The sequence below is a fragment of the Parasteatoda tepidariorum genome, chromosome 6, assembly GCF_982258835.1.
Source record: "Parasteatoda tepidariorum strain Cologne lab strain chromosome 6, Ptep-v5.0, whole genome shotgun sequence".
Classification (NCBI taxonomy): domain Eukaryota; kingdom Metazoa; phylum Arthropoda; class Arachnida; order Araneae; family Theridiidae; genus Parasteatoda; species Parasteatoda tepidariorum.
In genome coordinates this window covers 57,016,302-57,038,270 of record NC_141760.1, presented here as the reverse complement: position 1 = coordinate 57,038,270, position 21,969 = coordinate 57,016,302, and the positions used below count along the sequence as shown (strand labels likewise).

General features: G+C 28.7%; 1 protein-coding gene across 1 annotated transcript in view; it reads right to left on the bottom strand.

Moving 5' to 3' along the window:
* LOC107441319 (cartilage oligomeric matrix protein) overlaps positions 1–21,301 on the bottom strand; it is a 317,408-nt gene extending 296,107 nt beyond the window's left edge. Inside the window, exon 1 of the mRNA XM_043046110.3 lies at positions 20,918–21,301. Coding sequence (XP_042902044.1) covers positions 20,918–21,032 — 115 coding nt within the window. The 5' untranslated portion in view covers positions 21,033–21,301. The remainder of the gene's footprint in view (positions 1–20,917) is intronic.
* Positions 21,302–21,969: the final 668 nt, after the last annotated feature.

Here is a 21,969-nt window from a genome sequence, read left to right as displayed (position 1 = left end):
ATATGTATTAAATTAACATAAGAACAAAAGTGCTTTAGAAATATTATTTATTTCAGTTCATACAAAGAGGAAATGGGATTGTTTTTAAGAAAAATATACCATAATTTTGAAGTATAAAAATCTGTGGTGTAAATAAAAACTCAACATATGGAATTAAAAAACACGAAGGTAATAAAAATTAATCCAGAATATGTTAGAACTATGACTTACAGATGAAATATTAAGTATTTTTTCGAATCCAAATTTTATGCAGTGAGTTTCGTAAAATGTTTATTTATGGCACAGATTATACTGGGGGGGGGTAATACAAATACTTGATCTTGCCTGATTTGAGTGAGGGGTTTTAAAATCTGAAATTAGTTTTGTTTTAAAAGCAGTAGTTTTTTCAGTTTAATGGCATTTTAAGTCTATTTTTTGTCGAAATATACAAGTTTAAAAACTTTACACTTAGGGAGTCGCGTGAATATTGCGACAAAGTTCTAGGGGAGTTAAGGCACATCATCAAGATTTCAATTGCATAAGAACCCATGCCCTGGAAGGTCGTTATGGGACCATCCCTCTTACAACCTATTCAAAAGCACACGGAAAAACGGTTCATAATATAATATGATGATGGACCCTAAAACTCCTCCAGAAAATTGTCGCAACATTTACTTGATCCCCTGATATATATAACGTTTTTAATCTTGTCGACAATAATTTGACAATTACGTAATAACTAGACTAAAAATATCATTGAAAAGATTGTTGCTTGGAGAAAGAAACCAATTGCAGATATGAAATCAGCAATGCGAAAATATCCAAGATCAATTAAAAAATCTCATCCAAGAAAATTTTTTTCCCCGTTGTTATTTACCATGTGGATTGGACGATTTGCCCATCCAACGTTGTTTTTGTATTATGCTAATACAGAATTTGAATATAGAATGTTGCCCTTACTAATTATACACTGTTAAGAATTTCTCCGAAAAAATAGTTATTCGACAACAATTTATTTCATTGTTATTTTACCATATTCAAACGAAACAATCAAATAACCATAAAGTAGATGATGTCCAAACTGGGAGAAAAACCGTTTATTAACTGGTTTCACCTAATATGGTTAAACAATCAGAACGATATCGCACCAACTAGATGATCCCACCGAATGAAACCACTTAGTTTCTTGTACTATTATATTTATTATATTTCTTGTACTATGTACTTATTATAGTTGAGAGAACTAATCTGGCAATCTCCTGGCCCACAGAACTGGAGCTCGAGTACCAGCTTTAACACCACAATATTTCTTCCATTCCCTTCAACACATGAAGAGTTTTCAGTGCCCCGAACTTTTCAATTTGTGCCCTGCATTTACCTATGCATTGCCTAACGAAAAACCTAGATCTTATGTTCAGTTAAATTTCATTTCCAGAGTTTTGACACCACAATATTTCCACCATTAACTTCAACACATGAATAGTTTTCAGTGTCCTGCGCTTCCTAATTTGTGTCCTGCATTCTTCAATGCCATCACCAAACGAAAAGTCTAGTTCTTATGTTCAGTTAAATTTCATTTCAACGGTTTTGGCACCACAATACTTTCTCCATTACCTTCAACACATAAAGAGTTTTAAGAGTCCTACATTCAATTTTTATGGTTTTGAAACAATGCTAGCTGTTAATCGATAAAAACCATTTAGATTTGTTTTCATGTTTTTTTAATCATATCAGTTGTAAACTATTTCAAAACCGCAAAGATAAAAAATGTTCTTTACCGTAAACTTTACGGTTAATTCGATAGACAGACTGCTGTCGGTTATTTTACGAAAATTTTAAAATGAAAATTACAACAGGGGAGCAGGAGTAATTGCAATAATCTATATTGTTTTTAGATTTTATTTAAATATGTATTTTTGTCTTAGATTATGAATTGAAGTTAGGAAAGGAAAAATATTATTTGATTATTCTGTGATTTAGAAAAAGTGAAACATTCATTGGGTGAACAATCATTTGTAAGAATACTACTCTAGTAGTAAGGATACCACTAGTTTTGTTTATAGTTTCACCGTAACTCACTGAAACAGCAGGTTTCAGAATTTGTCACGGTACCTTACACTTTTGATTTGACTATCATGTTAGGAAAAAAACTTTTTTTTTCAATTGTTTATGACTGCTATATCAAATTGAGTGTCAATCATTCAAAGTGAAATGAAAATAATCACATTTTGTCAGTTTTTCAAAGTCAACTCTTGTCATAAACCGTCATTTACTCTTCATGTCATTTTTTCCTCCCCCCCCCAAAAAAAAATAATAATTGATAGGCTGAAAAGTAGCTACATCTTTTATTTTTCGATGTATTACTGAATATATAAAAAATAAATGCATCAGCAAATTTCGTACTAAAAATGTTCTCTTTTTTATTTATTACAATGCCCTGAGCTAATTAGCTAATTTACAATTGTCATGGTTTCAAAACCGTATAAAAGAAATTTTACTGGACATAAGAGCTAGACTATTCGTTAGGTAATGGGCACTGGAGAGTGCAGGACACTGGAAACTCTTTATGCATTTAAGGGAATGGAGGAAATATTGTGGTGTCAACACTAGGACTCGAACTCCAGTTCTGCCGGTCATGAGATTGACAGATAAGCCCGCTCGGCTATGATATTTACTCAGTTGCAAAGAATTAAGTAGCTTCATTAGGTGGTTCTAGTTGGTGAGATAAGATTCTGGTTCTTTAACCGTATTAAAACAAGGCAGTTAATAAACAGTTTTTCTCAAACTTAACAGTTTGATTACCATCAACAATGGAACTCGAACCCCAGTATCAGTCTATATGTACGCAGTTGCAAGAAACAAATCAGCTTCATTAAGTGTACTTAAATGGTGCTATAAACTTCTGGTTCTTTTAACAGTATTTGATGAAAAAAATAGTTACTAAACGGTTTTTTCTCATAGTTAACAATTTGATTACCATCTTATTTAAGGTTATTTTACTGAGTTGTTTGAAATGTTATTGAAATGTTATTGAATCATTTTTCCTAGAAATTTCTTACAGTGTAGCCGTAATTTATATACACATAGAAAAACTCGAGCATTTGTAGCCATTATTTTTTTTTTTGGTAACGTGTTAAAACAGAAAAAAAACCTAAGAAAAAAAAACCCTTCTTTCTTAATTTCCATCCTCTTAGAAAGTTCATCTTTTGTAGATAAAACAGTTCACGATAATGCAGAAACCCGCCGTATGTGTATGTGGAATACACTCGAGACGTTCACGGTAGGCAATTAAAACATTTTTGAAGACTATTCAAGCGAAATAGGATTCTATAGAATAGAATTAATTTTGCACCTGTCTGTTGTTACGTTACCGATAAGTTTTGACTTTTGAATGCGATCGGCATCTTGATCAGATTTCTACTTTTTGAATTCAAACCCTCCCTTCTTTTGCAATAATTTATTTTCATTTTTTTATTTCCAATGAGCTGCACAAGTGCGCACATATGAGCAGACCTAGTGCGTTCTCCAGAAGTGGTATCAAACTCTTTCAGGACCACCACAATGGGTGAGATACCGTTGGCCACGTTAATTTGGATGTCTAGTTTCTGCCACACTAGATGGCAGCTCCGAGACTCTTATTTGGATGCTAAAGTGCACTGGGAATTTAATTTTGCCGGAAATGCCAAGAGCCAATAAGGCACTCCATAGAACTTTCACATGCCGCATAATCCTACGACATGACCCCTGAGGATTTTTTGCGTCCCGAAAATCCGGTGTCTGGGTTGGGGATCGAACCCGCAGACTTGAGCTCAGAAGGCCGATGACAAACCAACTGCGCCACCCAGCCTTTTTTTTCAATAAAATAGGAGTCGGTATTTTTTCGTGAGGATTCCATCATGTCCTTGATGCAGATGATGTTTCTTATTATAGCACTCATTTATTAACAAAGGAGTTTATTATACTGCATTTAATTATTTTTATTCATCATGTCATAGATATACAGAGAGATATTGTGTAATCTAGTTGAATTGATAAAAAGTTACCTAACAAAATATATAATTTTAATTCCTCAAGAATTTCATACGCTCCTTTCCCTCACATGGATGAAGAAGAAATATTAATTTCAAAATGTGATATCAAATCTTGCAAAAGCAAGGCCTTCCAACTACTACGTTTTTTGAAAAATATTTTACAGAGAAGTAGACATTTAAAAACCAAAGCTTTTAGATGTTTTGGTAATTCTGCCAACATTTTAAAAGCATCACCACGAAATACTACTACCACTAGAGTAAAGTTGTACAAAACGCGTAGAAAGTTGGCAGCCGTGCAAAAGCATATTTATTCTATACATGCAGTGAAAATAGCACTTGCCAAAGAAAAAAAATAAATCTTTTTCCGAAAACATACATATAATATTTTCACATTTGTAATATTTGTTACTTTTATTGAAAATGTAATATTTAAACCATTTTATGGAAAATATGGATGTAAAATTTATTTTCATTAATTTTTTTTCATTTTGAAAGTCATAATTTACATTTCCTTTTAGATAATTTTTTATTTTTACTTTCTATTAATATGTACTGAAATTAGTAATAAGAAAAAGTGTACAAACTTTAGTTGAAATTTATTACGATTTTTTTGCAAGGTAATTATTGTGAAAGAGAACTATGTTTTACTTATATAGATAACTATTCAGTACATTATTTGTTCATTAACCAAAGAAAAACATTTCATGTACAGTTTATTTTATATTTGAACCATTATTTGAATAAAAATTTTCTTTGTAACTTTTTTTTCCTTTTTTCCCCACTAATTGTATACGTTACTGTTAAATTGGCATATTCTGAAAATAAAAAATGTATTAAAAGTCTAAAAAACAGCTTTTAAAACAGTAAATAATTAAGACAAAATTTTCTGTAATAACATATTCTTAATATATGTTATTCTCCCCGTTAGATCAAATCGAAGCTCGAAAAATTCATTCAAATATTTTAAAGATAAGAAAGTCAAATCACTAGAATATTTTACTAAATTCATAATTTAAAAATTATTTGACGAGTTTTTAAGACCTGAAATATTATTACTCGAAATATATATTAAAAATTCAAATGGTTTTATTCAAATATAAAGTAGCGTTATTGGTTTTCAAACATATTGACAACATGACAGCTATACTTATTGATCGTGCTATGGTACTTCTTTTCAAAAATATCTTAACAAAACACTCCTTTTCCGAAATAAAGTTCTTTAACTGTCTAATAAAATAACGTATCGACTTAGCGAATTCTTTGGCTAGAAAGAAAACTGAAATAAGTCGTTTATGCAAACTTAATGATTTTAATATTTACGATACTATAAGACGAAAGTAAAGTTATAGTTGGCAATCTTTTACAGCTTGTAAGCGTAACAAAATAACACGAGCGAATATTTAACCTTGATAAAACGTCGATAAGCAATTAATTACACACTTTTTAGAAGCAACATTTTCAATTTTTTCCTTATAAATATAGTTATAAAAAAAATAAAATAAGATATTTCATAAGAATTTTTAATACTGAAATAAAAAAAAATTTCTCTCAATTAAACATATTTTTTTGCTTAAATAAACATATTCTTTCATTCAAATTAACACATTTTTTTACACTGAAATATATATGGAAACCATAGGTCATTCCCTTTAATTTTACAAAAGTTCACTGAACGTATTAATGTCTTAATAGTTAATGTGGATGTAGTGGAACACTAAGTAGTGGTCATCAGTGCCTTGGTTCACACATATTAATGCACGTAAAAAGATGTACTTTTCATAAAATTCCATAGGTACTACAATTATAAGCCTCAAAGCCTCATAACAATACGCATCAAATGCACTGAGAAAGAAAGTGTTGTCAAAACTATCGTAATATGGTAAAATTTACCGCCTTTCTCGATTTGTATTAAATTTTCTCGGAAATTTTTACCAAAGCGCTTTGGCAATAAGTTTCATAAAATTAACGATAAAATATGGAAATTTGTAATATGTAATAAAATTAGGTAAATATGTTAAAACATATGTATCATAGTCTAAAAGCCAATTATTCGATTAAATTTACTTTTCACTTATGCATTATTTACTAAATGTGTTGGTAATAAGAACTATAATTTTTAAGACCAGAATTATCGGAAAACTTTACCAAATGAATGGTTTAAATCCTTTCCATTTTAATTTTTAATACCAGAATTATGCTTTTTTTTAAACAGAAATTTCATTATCATTCAGTACGGTGATTTTAACAGGACTTTTTTTCACAGTGTAAATTTAAAAAAATAACAAAAAAGGAAAAGAACTGAAATTTTCAACAAAATAAAAAGTGTTAATTATTCAGCTCTTTGTGAGTCTGAAACTTTCACTTAAAAAGACACTATTTTCCAAATGAATTTTCAGCCCAAAGATAAAAAAAAGAAACTCAGTATTTTGATCACATTAGAAAGCCTGTTACAGATAAAAAATAGTAATCACATAAAAAATTACAATAATTAAAAACATTTACACAGTAAACTATTTTAACGCACCGATATAATTAGAACTAATTTATTTCATTTAAAACAAGTAAAGTTAACCTTTTATCAGTCAGTATCTCATAATTTGACCTTCTGAGGACATTCCAAACACTTTCTCAAGACTATATTTCCGTTCTCGTGTATGAAATGTGTTTAAGGGAGACAGAGTAATTATACTGATTAATAACCAAAATTAACTGACATTAAAACCAGATGTTCAGATGAAAGAGACGTGACCTGATTGTCTAATTTATTTTGTGTCCTTGAATAGACTGATACTTAAAAAATCTTCTTATCTAACTCATTTTACTATTGCATAACAAAATTACAAAAAAAAAATTATGTGGACGATTATTGCAGTAAAAAATAAATAAAAAATTCGAGTTGCATTTGGTTTTCATTAATAAAAACACTTTTTTTTTTTACCTAAAAATGCAACCGTTTTCTGGATTGCTAGTAAATTAGTTTAAGTCACTGTAACAACGTCGATGACACAATGAAAGGTGTGTTCACAAAATAAAAAGAATCTAAATCTTCCTATAATGTTTTTTAAAAAAATTGAAATTTAAAAAAAAGTGCCACGTTTTTGACGAAGCCGTTTCCTGCGGCGTGCTCCAACAAAATATTTTGCCAAATTGAAAAAATTGCTTGATAGTACCAATTTCGTCAAAAACAAAAAATGAAATACCACAAATTGGTAACTCAATTGGTAAGTAAACACAACATAAAATAGAAGAAGTAAGATTAAACGAGATATCATCAAAAATTGAACTTAGGAAATTTGATAAATAAACAGTAGCATCAATCCCTTCATACAGTGCTAACAGTTTCAAATTGAAATAAAAAAAAGTGTTCCAGAACCAGATTGCTCTTAGATAACTAACGAAAAATGAAGCAGTTTCGTCTAAAATTTGAGAAATCATTTAAGAAATCGTCAAAAAAATTACTTAAAAAACTACTTATTTTCTTAATAAAGAAAAATGCAAAAATAGCTCAAATGTGGTTCAAAAACTGCTTAAAAGTTAAAAATGAGTTCTACATTACTAAAAGTGAAATATACTTGCAAACATCAACAATGACAAACATCACTCCGATGACAATAATTGGGTTAAAAAACATTGATAAAACGCATGTATACTTACTTGTTGCAAAGCTAACCTTTAATCATCTGCAAAGCCACTGCAATTTTTTGCATCCCTTTTCAATAGGGTTGCCAAAAAAAGCTTTTTATCACTAAAATTATAAACTTTTTAAAGATAAAACCAAATCTACTGAATATTCTTAATTACACTTAATTCTGTAAAAACATTCTGCTAAATTTACTGAAAAAACTGTCAGCTGGTGTGCCTGCATAAAACCGTTTATTTCACAGAAAAATATTGTTATTTTAAAACAGTTGTAAATTTTTTTATACAGACAAGTACGGTTTTTTTTAAGAAACTCTATTTTAACAACAAAAAAAACTCGGTTATTTAAACGATAAAATTCTGCTACTTTAACAAAAAAACTTCGTTATTTTTACAACAAAAAAATACTCAATAGACTAACTATGCCAGCCAGCATTATACTGTAAGCCGAAGAGCAGAACTCGCATGGCCAGTCAACGCCAGGATTCGAACCGGGTTACCTTACTGGGAGTTAAGCCCTCTGTCTCTTGAGGTGTGGCAGGTCTAGTGTTTGCTTATAAACAAAAATCTCAAACTGTTTTTGTCTTAACAGAGTTGAACTGAAATCATATTTAAGTGTAGAAATGCTTAAAACTATATTGGCCAAACCTTATAAAAATGTCTGGCAACTTTCTTTCCAAAAAATTATATTTAAAGAGAAATAATAACCAGGTAGATTATCAATACAACAATGAAGTCGAATCACGTTTTTATTTATAATGTGTTAAAATTACTAAATAATTTTTGTAAGAAAATAATCGCGAAATGATTCTGAATAAAGTATAAGTTATCTGTCGGTAAGCAAAACTACGTGTCAAAAGTTATAATTTGAATTGACAATTTTAATGCGTTATGGTGAAAAAGAGAGAAACATTTTTTTTTTCAAAAACAACCATCATTTATACGAACAAATTCTGTAGAAAAAAAAAAGAAAACAGAAATATTTTGCAGCGTGCAAGTAACGATTAAAAACAGGAAAAAATCTGTTTTTATCCTTAAATAATTTTTTTTTCAGTATTTTTTTTTTCAATATTTGCAGTTATTTTTTACAGCGTGAAAGAGAGCCGGAATGGCCTGGTTGGTAAGATGTTGGAGTTGTGTTCGCGTAAAGATGAGTACGAATCTCGCTGGCTGAATCTTTGGGGGGTCGCAAAGTCACCCAAGTTCGCATAATAAATCAAAACCTCTGGGGGTACTGAATTGGAATTCTTCTTAGTTTCAGGTCAAAAATGTGGATTCATGAATAGGACAGCCCAGTAAAACAGGCTGGGACGTGTGTGTGTATGACTGAAATCGTATTCGTGGCCATAAATAGTTCTACTGAATATTTAATGGATGAAAAAAACTTAAATAAAGCAGAAATATAAAGAAAGGTTATAACAAAAATGTTAAGAACCAATACGAGTCAATAAGTAAGTCAACGCAAGCTGTAAGCCAACGCCAAAACCTTTTTTTTCTCCATAATATAAATTTATAGGCTCTTTATGCTCTTTCCGATTAATTTTTCACAAATTTCAATGTCCATTTAAAGGAAAACTATATTTGTTAGTTTACTCTGCTTTCAACAAAATTACAATTTAAAACATTCCATATAGTCGAAAAGTTACATATCGTAATATGTACAATGTATAAAGGTTTTTGCCACCAGTATAGATAACACTAGAGAACAATTTTTTTTATTCATTTATTTATTCGTTTTCTGTTACATGAGATTTTTTAACAGTTCTTAGATAATTCCGTACTCCTGATTTAAAATTTGTAGTCTGTTTTTTTCCTCCAAAACGCGATTTTTTAATAAAATTTTTAGTCTATTTTTTATTGAAATGTTCGAATTTAAAAATGGTATATATATATATATATATATATATATATATATATATATATATATATATATATATATATATATATATATATATATATATATATATATATATATATATATATATATATATATATATATATATATATATATATATATATATATATATATATATATATATATATATATATATATATATATATGTTCATACTAATGTATATATACTATACTTCACTAGTAATGTTCAGCTCCGTAGCCTTGAAATTTTGAATCTAATCCAAAAGACAAGGGAACTCCTGGATCAAGTATTGGAAGAAATTTTGCCTTCATAGAGGATTTTTTCATGAAACTAACCCGCATTTGCGTTACAAGGAGGGTAAAATCAAGGATTAAAAATCCATAAGAATCCAATTCCGAAAATGTTGTCATGCGTAGCATCCCCTATAATGAATGATTGCTTCTCTACAGGTCATAATAAGGAAGCGATCCCTAACAGCATAGCGTACGACGACATTTCCGGGGAAGTGTTTCGATGCAATTTAATAATAATGATGCTCCTTAACTCTCCTAGAAGTGTGACTTAATATTTACTCGACCCCTTATAATATATAACTTTTGTAAACTTGTACATTTCGACAAAAAATAGACTAAAAATGTCATTTAAAAAAGAATCTGTAGCTTTCGGAGTAAAACTAAGTTCAGATTCGAAATCCCCACACCCGAATTAAGCAAGATCAAATGTTTTCATAAATTCAACTAAAAATGTGATCTCCCATCTCATAATATCTCTCTCATGCCTTATAATATATAACTTTTGTAAACTTGTACATTTCGACAAAAAATAGACTAAATATGTCATTTAAAAAAGAATCTGTAGCTTTCGGAGTAAAACTAAGTTCAGATTCGAAATCCCCACACCCGAATTAACAAGATCAAATGTTTTCATAAATTCAACTAAAAATGTGATCTCCCATCTCATAATATATCTCTCATGCCTTATAATATATAATTTTTGTAAACTTGTACATTTCGACAAAAAATAGACTAAATATGTCATTTAAAAAAGAATCTGTAGCTTTCGAAGTAAAACTAAGTTCAGATTCGAAATCCCCACACCCGAATTAAGCAAGATCAAATGTTTTCATAAATTCAACTAAAAATGTGATCTCCCATTTCATAATATCTTTCTCATGCCTTATAATATATAACTTTTGTAAACTTGTACATTTCGACAAAAAATAGACTAAATATGTCATTTAAAAAAGAATCTGTAGATTTCGGAGTAAAACTAAGTTCAGATTCGAAATCCCCACACCCGAATTAAGCAAGATCAAATGTTTTCATAAATTCAACTAAAAATATGATCTCCCATCTCATAATATATCTCTCATGCCTTATAATATATAACTTTTGTAAAAATTTAAATTTGATCTCTCATGTGCTTAATTTACCACTTTTATTTTCTCTCTACATTTTTTTTATCTAAATAAATTGTTCTTAATAATCGTTTAAAACTATTGCTTTAGAAGTGAAAGAAACATTACATTTACAATAACTGGGGAAACGCTTTATTTCTTTTGCTCAGTTTTTTTTCTCTTTTTAATCATATACATTTACGGTTTTTGAAGAACTCCTAAAAGTTTTAAAAGTTCTCTTTCTAATTAACATAAAGTTATTAAATGGCATTGCACCTCATAAAAACCCCTCGTCTCCAAGAATAATGAATGTCAAACTAGAAATAAAAAGGACGATATTTTGAAGAATATTTTAAATGAATTGCAAAATAATGCATTAATATTTAAGTTTAAAATGAAATTGTATTTCCGAAATTAAAAATTTAATAAAAAACTAGGAGGAAGAAAATTTTGTTTTAATATTTAATGAAAACACATTCGTATTCTGTTATATACTCAGAATGAATTCAAAAGTACTCTCAAGTTAATTTTAATATTAAATTTCAAAAAGTGATTCTGTTTCCACGGATAGGATTTACTTTCTATTTATAAAAAAATATATCGCTGAGATGTTGGTAAAAGGAGAGAAAGTACTTTTAATATTCACTTAACATTTAATACGAGTTTAAGTACGTTTTATTATAGCGATTTCAAGTTATTAAAATAATATAAGAAAACTAACAAGGAAAATAAAAATTTTTCTAATTTAAATGTATTAAAGAAATAAAATTAAAATTGAACACCAAAAATTATAGATAATTTTATTTTTTGTAAATTTAGTAAAATTGTAATAAATTCAATGGGAAATGCAAATAGTTGGGATTAATTGTTGAATCAAATTTATGAGTATAACTCATACTTTCACATATCTAATAAGGCTACACTAATATTTCCGAAGCATTTTTACTCCCAAAAGCACAATAAACCAGCTTCCGATAAACCAAAAAAAAAAGAAGATTTATTGAAAAAAGTACTGTACAAATATTTTTTTAATAATTGCGTAAATACTCTTTTATCGCCAAGCAAGCAATAGCATATGCTACAAAAAATGAGTTTATGGCTTTAGAAACTCTGGTACTTTTCAAATTGAAGCACCATATCCTCATTGAACGAATGTTTTACTTATTTTGCAAAACCATTTCTTTTGTTCCTTTGAGTGCCTAAAATTTTTTGCTCTTGGCACAACATCGGCGCTTCAACCACCCAAGCCTTAAGATTTAAGGCAGGACATATGAGCTGAAGTTCCTTCATTTCATTTTATTCTGTTTGTCCAATATTCCATTCCTGCGTTAAACTTATTTTGAAACGTCGTTGGTATGTCACTTTGAGTATCTGACATTATTTGTTCTCTTCACAACAACGCCACCTACCCCTTCATGCCTTTCAATATATATATTTCATGAAAGGCTATAAGCTGGATTTAGGTTCATTCGAATAAAATGTCACTCTTCATTGATTTTGAAACTGTGTCCGGAAATATGTCCGGGATGTGTCCGGAAAGTAAGTACCGTTCCGCCATCGCAGCAGTAGTGTTGCAGTTCTTTGCATGCGCAAATGTGTATTTGGTTCCTTGTCTGTCTATTGATATCATTTCAGCCTGGTTGTGCTGCGTTTACAAGTGTTAGTACGCTATCAAAATGTTTAAGACAATTGTTGATCCCGCCGATTGGGAATTCTTTTCAGCAATGCAGTTTTTGAACACAAAGAATGTTGAGCCCCCTAAAATTCACCGTCAAATTGAAGAGATTAATATCATCATTGATGTATTAAATTATGTATAAAATTAATATGCGAGAAATTTTTTTTTCATTCATCATGGAAGCACCAATGTTCGTGATGACGAAGCATAATGTGATCAGCCCTTCTGTTGCCCAAATCGGTTTGGTTGCAAAAATGATTAAGAAAATTAGGTTTCGCAATACAAATGCTTACTGGTGAGATTCAACATATTTAAAATAAAACTGTTTTGTATAAGACTATCACAAATCGATGACGAGAAAAAAAATGGGGCTCAGCAGTGGCTGTGTTCACTGGAGGAATATTTTTAATAAGGTTCAGATGAGTTGGTTTCAAGCTATAACAATTGTCTGAACAATGTAAGTATGTAGAAAAATAGTTTCCGAAATACTACATGTATATTTCCGAATGCATGTAGCAATAATTTTTTTTTTGAAAAGTAAGTTTTTATTGATATTTAATTTCCGAACCTTTCACGTACATGATTTATACAACAATTGAAAAATTCTGTACATGCACATAATGAGATCATTTTCAGACAACTAAACTTACATTGCATTCACATTGTTGTTGATTTGTAAAATTTATGCAAATCTATGTAGAATACTTGTATGAGCTTTAACTCTCTCTACCTGAATAATTACTATCATCTTTCCCGAAGCACCAAAATCGGAAAGTTCAGCAGATGGAGTCATTTTTATCTCACTAAACTTACATTACAAAACACCCTGGGAAATTTAGCACTTACAAAAGAAGGTCAGAGCAAATAAACAGAGAAAAACAATATTTTAGAAATCGACTCAGCATTTTCTGAGACAAGTTTACACTTTTTTAACATGGAAGGAGAAGGATCACTAAATTCCTCTTGAAACAACTCCCTACGAATTATCTTCTCTCGAACTGTAAAATAAGAATAAAATTTTTCTTGGTATATCATGATGATCTAGAGATCTTGATTTTATAATATCGCGTTAAGACTGGCGTTAAGAAGAGTGGAAGTATAAATATTTACTATCATGTAGATTTTTAGAAATAGAAAAAAAAACTTAATATATGAGCTGTGCAATCAGTTTCCTATTAAAACTATCCTCGTTAACCAGTAAAAATACTTAATTTTTCTTATTGAGTAGCACATTTTGCGTTCCTTAGATTATTTTGAAGTGCAGATGATTATTTTTAAAATCTAAGAAATTCTTTTTTTTTCTCTATGATTAACATATTGATAAATGCTTCAATATAAAATTGCAACAATTGTATATTTTGCTAATAAAATCTTCCTCACGTTTCTGTGGAAAACATCGATTTTAAGGGTAAAAAACAATAATGAAGGAGAAGCAACAGCGGGGGTGGTGAGGGAAGACTGCAAGTGCAGAGCCAAATAGTTAAGTGGAATCATAAAAAACCTAATGCATGATTACAGTTTACCAGATTACTAATCACCCCTTTCATAAAAATGGTTTCAATATTCATTCTCGTGCTAATAATAGTTTTGTTTTATTTTTTTCATTGGAATATAATTAGTACGAAATGTATCACAAAAAGTACACGCTCTTTTTAGATTCTTCCGCTGTTATTCTGGATTTGATTTCATCTGGATGAAAAAAGTCGCCAAATTGGATAGCAATAAATTAAATAACTTTTTAAATATTTTAGTTATTTGTCCGCTCCAAAGCCCAAATAATTCTTTAGAGCTAGATGGCATATACAGTTTACAACTATAGCTTTGCTTCAAGTCTAAAGCACTTAAACTTGACTTTTTATTTTCGTTGGGAAAAGAGCTTCAAAAAACCATGAAAGAACGTGTTCTAAGTAACTTGGCAATGAAACAATAAGATAAAGCATATTTTGTTATTTAATTTAAATGGGGTTTTGATGTTTTGTCAACCGATTCTTTTTCTGTATTTTTGAATTATCCTCTTGTGAAAAAAAGTTTATTGTTTTGATCATAAATATATTAAATATTCATACTATTGTATTGTTAGCAGCTTTGGAATGAAGAATTTGATTTTGACATTGTACATAAAGATATTGTACCTTTTGAAATTATTCAATACAATACAATAATAATTTTTATTTGATTCCATATGAAATATTCTTAATCTTTTCATTGATTGTATTACTAAGTGCCATTGTATTAGATTATATTTAATAAAGAGACATAGATCTAACTAAGATTGTTTCTAGGAAAATACTAACAATATAAGTTTTAAATTTTTCCGTGCTTTTAGGAGATGAATTTAAGCCTAAATAAATCTTATTTTAAATTTTAAAATGACTTAAAACATTTTCCGTGTTTGATTTCGGCAAGATAGAACCAAAAGTATTGACTTAACGCAGCAGACAGTGTTTTAGTGGTTGTTTCCATAAATGGTGTTACCTACATACCAAAAGCAACATTGCTTTTGTGACAGTTCAATCAGTTATGCCGAGACAACCTTTTATGCAACAGTCAAGTTTCCAACCCAGTTCAGTCTATTAGTAGTTTTGTAGCTTTATTATTATTAGTAGTTTTATAGTTTTATTATTATTAGTAGTTTTTATTATTATTATTATTATGTAGTTTTTTTATTATTATTTTGTAGTTTTATTATATATCTGTAGTTTTGAATAACGAAATATCCGTCATTAAAAAATGACCCTATGTTTTATAAATGCTTGATTTAAAATTTTTTGATCAATTTTAACACACCGGAGAATTATATATAAGGAATTTATATTTCTTATTTTATTTGTTAACGTGGTCGAGCAATATTTTGAATAAAACTTATTAAAACACTTATCTACCGCCAAATAATTTACAAATGGAAACTGAATATCTTTATCGTAAAAGGTTTCGTAAGATAAAATCTTGCTATCGTTTTATAATGTAATAAAGGAAAGAACTCTTCAATGTTAACACTTTAATTTTGAATAATAATTAAAATCAAGTTGCAATAATTTTAGAGAAAAACACAAATAATGGATCAAAAATAAATATTTTTGTTAAATACTTTTGAATGAAGGATAAATAAATTGGTTTCAGGTAAATATCTTTATAATTTTTATTCTTTTAATGTTGATGATAATTGAAGAAACATGGATCTTTTTTGGTTATTAAAAATAATATCACGTGTCTTTTTTTTCTTTTCGACCAATGAGAATGCAAGAAACGCTAAGACAGGAAGTATAAATTTAGGATACATAGAAATACGAAATTATATCGATACTTATTCAAGAACTAGCTTCTTACTAAGGAAAACAAGTTAAAGATATAAAAAGCAGTTATCAGGACTATAGTTGCGTATGGCAGTGAAACTTAGACCTTAACAAAGAAGAAGCGAATCTAACCTACTTATCTTCGAAGGGAAAATGTAGAGAAGAATTTTCGAAGTAATCTAAGTAAATAATATACAAAGAAGAATAAGAAGAAATACTTAACTTGACCATTTAATCAGACAAAAAAGTATAATCCAATTTATTAAGTCCAGACGTTTGGAATGGTTGAAGGACATTGAAAGATTAAACGATAACAGAATTTTTTAAAAGTAAAACAAAATTTAAAATGGAAACTTTTAAAATCGAGGCCAAGAAGACTGAAAAACAGATGGTTGGACGATACCATCGAAACCCTTATCACCTTGAAGGTGAAAAGCTGGAAGTTTAAAACCAAAAATAGGAAGGATTGAAACGATATCGTCCAGAAGGCCAAGGCTCACAGCGGGCTGTAATGCTGTATAAGTAAGTAAGAAACACGATAAATATCAAATTTTATGCAATTATAGTTATTAAAATCTTCTTAAAATTATTTTTAAAAAAATCATTGCCTTTTAATTGTTTCCATTCTTGCAAAGTTCCACTTCAGAAGTAAAAACGCACAGTTTTGCTTGAAAATTGTAAAATATCGAACATTTAACGTTCAAAGATGCAAAAAAAATTTTTTTTCAAACAGCACTTAAAAGTATAAAATTTTTTGTTGACAGTTAAATATTTCAAAGAAATATTTTGAAATCTGAAAGCAGTAAGAAAATATTTAAATGTAGTACTTTTATACTTAAATTTTGAATACAAAACTTAGTAAAAGGGTTTATTAAACTTTATTTTAAATAATTTATCCTAATAGAAATTACGCATAAAGCAAAACGTAGGAAATAAGTTAATTTATACGCCGAAAGTAACAAGATTTTTTCGTACTAAACTAATCTGATTTTATCTCATGAAATTGATTATCTTGCAACATCCAAAAAAGAAAAAAGCAGAGTAAATATTTTTGTGCTTTGCTTGCTTCTTCGAAAAACCACATTATGAGAACTTTGTCATCAAAAAAATAATTATACAGCCTATTAATTAAAAGAAATTGATCTTGGACCTTTTAAGCTTGCCGTCAAAAGAATCGATTATAACTTCAATATAGCCTTTAATGCTTAAAAAAAGTTTCAATCGATTTCAACAATGTGCAATTAAATGAATTGCGGTTACTTTTTAAACGCTAGGTTATCATCTTAACTACTAATATTTTTTCTCCCGCAATTACTTTTTGAAAGAAAATTGTTTTATTTATTTGTTTCTTTTTTCTTTTTGAAATTTTATTTTATGGTTTACTACTTAAAAAAAAAGAATATAATAATCGATATTATGAGAAAATTCTGTAAAAATAAAGTTACGAGTGAATAAGTTAAGAATTGATAAATTAAGATAAAAGACACAAAAAGTAATTTTTTTTAATCTTTAAACCTTTTTAGCCCTTAACAGATCAAGAAACGAACGAATGCTTATTTTTAATTTTTAATTAATATTTGGAGTAATTTGCAAAATTAATTATTTCGTTATTTTTTATTAATAATAAGTAATCATTTTATTATTTATTAACTAATACTGAAATTAGCAAGACAAAAACATAAAGGAATAATTTGTTCGGTATTTTGGTTTTATTTTATATACAACTTATTAGGTATTTAAGTTTATATGCAACTCTTTGCTGTTGAGAAAATCTATATCTAAAATCAGCCGAATTCTTCTTTAAAAAACAATTATAACGGTTCTCAGTTCTAAAAACAAAAAAGAAATATTTAGCTGCAAGGCCATAAGTATCAACATTATCTATAAATTTACACATTTTTAAGGAATGTAGTAACATTTTGTAAATGTGCTTGTAGTAAATATTATTATTTGTGGTATGCTTTACAAATCTTAAACATTAGGATAAAAAATTATGTTACAATTAGTTATTTCATATTATAATTCAAAGTAAAATATATAAATACTGCGTTTGTAAAAATTAAGGTGTTCTAAAGGTTGTAGTCTTATGAAATTATCACCATCGTTGAACAACCGACTCAATTTTGAGTTTGAGACTACCAATGTTCAAGTCTGCAGCCTTGTAATTTTGAACCCAATCCAGAAGACAAAGGAACAAATATTAGTAGGGTACAAGTATAGATCAAGTATTAGTGGAAATTTGACTTCAGGGAGGACTTTCTGATGAAACAAAGTAGCATTTGCGTTGCATTTACAGGAAAACCTCGAAAGCATCTCACGGTAAGCATGAAAGCAAGAGGACTCTAACTCATGATCCTTCTACCGCTAAGGATATTTTAGATCAGTACTGTGGTCAGAGCAAGCCGAGTGCGAAATTCTTATCGACAAGCCATTGATGGGAATTGAACCCCGTTCACTTTATTTGGAGGTGAGCGCTTTATCCCCTAAACCACCACGGCTCAAGTTTTTTTTTTTTTTTTTTTTTTTACAGTCGTCGTAGAACAGCCGACTCAATTTTATGGGTTTACGACTACTTATGTTCAACTCCGTAGCCTTGTAATTTTGAATTCAATCCAGAAGACAAGGGAACTCCTGGATTGAGTATTGGGAGAAATTTGCCTTCGTGGAGGACTTTTAGATGGAGCTAACCTGCATTTGTGCTACATGGAGAGAAAGACCCAGAGAATCTCCCACGGTTAGCCTGACGGCAAGGGGACTCTAACCCATGATTCGTCTACCACTGAGGATAATTCACGTCAGCACTGTGGTCGGTGCAAGCCGGATGCAGAATTCGTATCGACTGGAATTCGAACCCGGTTCTGCTCTATCCCCTGAGTGATCGCGGCTCAAGGTTTATAGTTTGTAAGATTTGTGCTAACATTTTTCCTGCATCTCTTAAAGTTGAGCGTTCTATATAATTATTTGTTTTTATTAAATTAGACTTTCAGCGCTTGCGCGTGTGTACAATTTTTAAATGCAGCTATTGCACAATCTTTAATAAAATAAATTTGAATATTTTTATACAAACTATCTAATTAGAGTATTGGTAATAGAAGTAGAAACACCTACACCATAAATAAAATTATTATAATGATAAACATGAATAGGCTAATTTAAAAAAAAATGGAAATTTGGATCATTTCAAAGCATAGAATCGATAACATAAAACAAAAAAATATTTCAAATGCGTCTTTATGTATTATTCATCAATAATATTTTGATCAAAGAAAAAAACATATTACAAATATTAAATTTTATTAATGTGGTTTTTTTTAGAAAAATGTATAAAGGTTAAGGGCATAGTATAATTTAATAAAGCTTGAGAAAGTTTAATGCTAAGCTATAAGAAATAAATACATTTGTAAAGAAAGTATTAAAATCAATTCTTATTAGTGAAGCAGGCATTTTTAAATTTTTAGAAGAAAATAGTAACGAATTAAAACTTTTGATCAGACAAATTCGTCATTTTTTCCACCGTGAATAAGCGAAAATGTCAACTGATTCTTTTCTCCTCAAGAACTATTTTTATGGGGAAAATAGAGAAAAATTATAGCGACTGCAGCATATATATAATAGTCTTACTATTTTCACTCCATTTATTATAAATATACTTGTTAGGCAAATTTATGTAAAATATTTAAGCAAATTTATATAAGAATGTTAGGCAAATTTATATAAGAATGCAATTAAAAGAGCTTTCAGTTTATAGTGCACAGCTAGCAAGAATAATTAATTCATTAATTATTTTATTTTAAAGCATTTTAATACCTCATTTTACAATTGCAGAAACATCGACGTTTGCATAAGATGCTTCCTTTCTTCAATAAATTATATTATATTTATAAATTATTACAAAATAAATTGTTATTGGTGATAAGATTTGTCTCGTGTGGAGTTATTTTAAATAACTAAAAAAAGCTAAATATTGTAACGTAAATTTTTTTTTCTACCTTTAGATTCAATACGAACATTTGAGCTTTTTCTTTGTTATATATTGTTTGTTATTTTAACATGCGTTTTTCTTGATTTGCTTTCGTTTACGAAATTTTATTGCCTTGCAATATGGATTTTTCAGTTTTGATGCATAAAACAATAACTTTAATTTAAAAGCTAATGAAACAAATTTTAAAGAATATCCACCTCAGTTATAAATTTTAAATAAAAATCATTTTAATTTCTTCATTAAATTTTCGGGTAAGTTTATTAGTAAATAATTTAAAAGCATAATTTTTTATCAACAACATTTCTTTATTTTTCTTTTTGCACTTTTCGTAAGTTCATTCGGAAGTTGCAAATTATTATTGGATAAACTTTTTTTTGACCTAAATTAATTTGAATAATTAAGCCTGATAGCGAATTAACGAGGTGAGAAGAAGAAACAAAAAAGTCAAAATTCAGACAGTTACTTTGTTGATACCATGAGCAAGTATTATCCCTAAAGATTTGGATTTATACTTGAAAAGCAAAAATAAATTAGCCGAAGAAGAAACAACACTAGATACAATTTTTTACAATTCATGGGGGTTGAAATAAATAAAATAGAATATCTTCGGTACTAAACGTAGGAAAAAGTTTTTTAATGACTTTTCTTAAATAGAGGTATTATTTATCAGGTAATGACTTTTAACTAGTAGAATTAAAAATTTGAATGATAAATAAAAAAATATGGTTAAGGTCTTCTCAATCTAGTCATATTATAAAATCTAAGCATGTGTAATGGCTATCTCTTTAAGCTTGTATTTTCGCATTTCACGTTATTTTTAACATTTATTTCAAAACGAAGCTAACCATAACTTATAATTCGCTAAGTTTTTTAATTAAGAATTATTTTTTATAGAAGTAAATCCCCATTTCGTTAATTGAAATTCCACTGAGTAGAATTTTTAAAACTGATAACAAAAAAATTTTAACATTTTCTTTCTTCAGGAATTCAAAAGAAAACCGAAACGAAAATTTAAGAAAAGATTAATATCTTATTAACTTACTTCGGTCATAGTTCATAAAAGATGAATTGGCTGTAATGACAGTCCATAAAAATGAAATACTGACAATGAAAATCAGCATATTGTTCTTTATAAATAGAAATAACTGTTTAAACATTAACACGATATAATCATAGTTAATATCCACTCAAAATCCCTTATAAATGTCTTCACAAATTATATAAAAACTAAGATGTGTTTGAACTAGCGTTCACTCTTCCCGCCGAATGACAATTACCGAAAGAAATATCGGCTCAGCTGACTGGACTTTCATGACGTAAAGTAATCACGTGTTTCAGTCACTACACTCAATCCCTGACTCTTCTTGTTCCCGAATTGCTCTTGGTGTTCCCTAACAGTAAATGGTCCAATACAATACTCGCTCCTATAGTTAATGCGTTTGGCGGATTTGGCGAGGTAATTTGGCGCTAGGCTTTCAACTGCCCGATACTTAAGTATTGCGATAAAAATGAATGTTTCGGAATAAAGAAATAAAAATGTGAGATTTTTCTCTAAACTGAGATTTACCTTACCTTTCGTTTTCTTTTCTTCTTTTATGAAAAGTCTTTTCTGTGTTAAAAAGAGTTTTTGAGATTTTTCTTTTCCGTAACAGATCATGCTTTTTTTCTACCTAAAGCTATTTAATTGACACCTTTTGTATGAAGTATAAATTTTTCTTTTTTTCTTTAATGATTTTGAAAAATAAATTGATGATATGCATCTTTGTTTATAATTTTTTTTTTATGAAAAACATCATGTTTAAATATTTTTTATAAAATTTGTTCTTATTGAAAATACGACTAAGATTAAACGAATAATGTATTTTTTATTTTTAAAAGAAAATAGCTGAAATATGGGGAAAATTTTTTTGTATGTTTAAATAAATAATAATTTCCATTTTATAATAATAATTGTGTTTTAAAAGATAATGAATTTATTTTAGTTGTTAAAATAGACATTATAAAAACTTAAGAAGTTAATAATTATTTCCTACCTAGAAGGATTAAAACAACTTCTACTTATTTAAATTCCTCAAATTACATAATTTGCTTTTC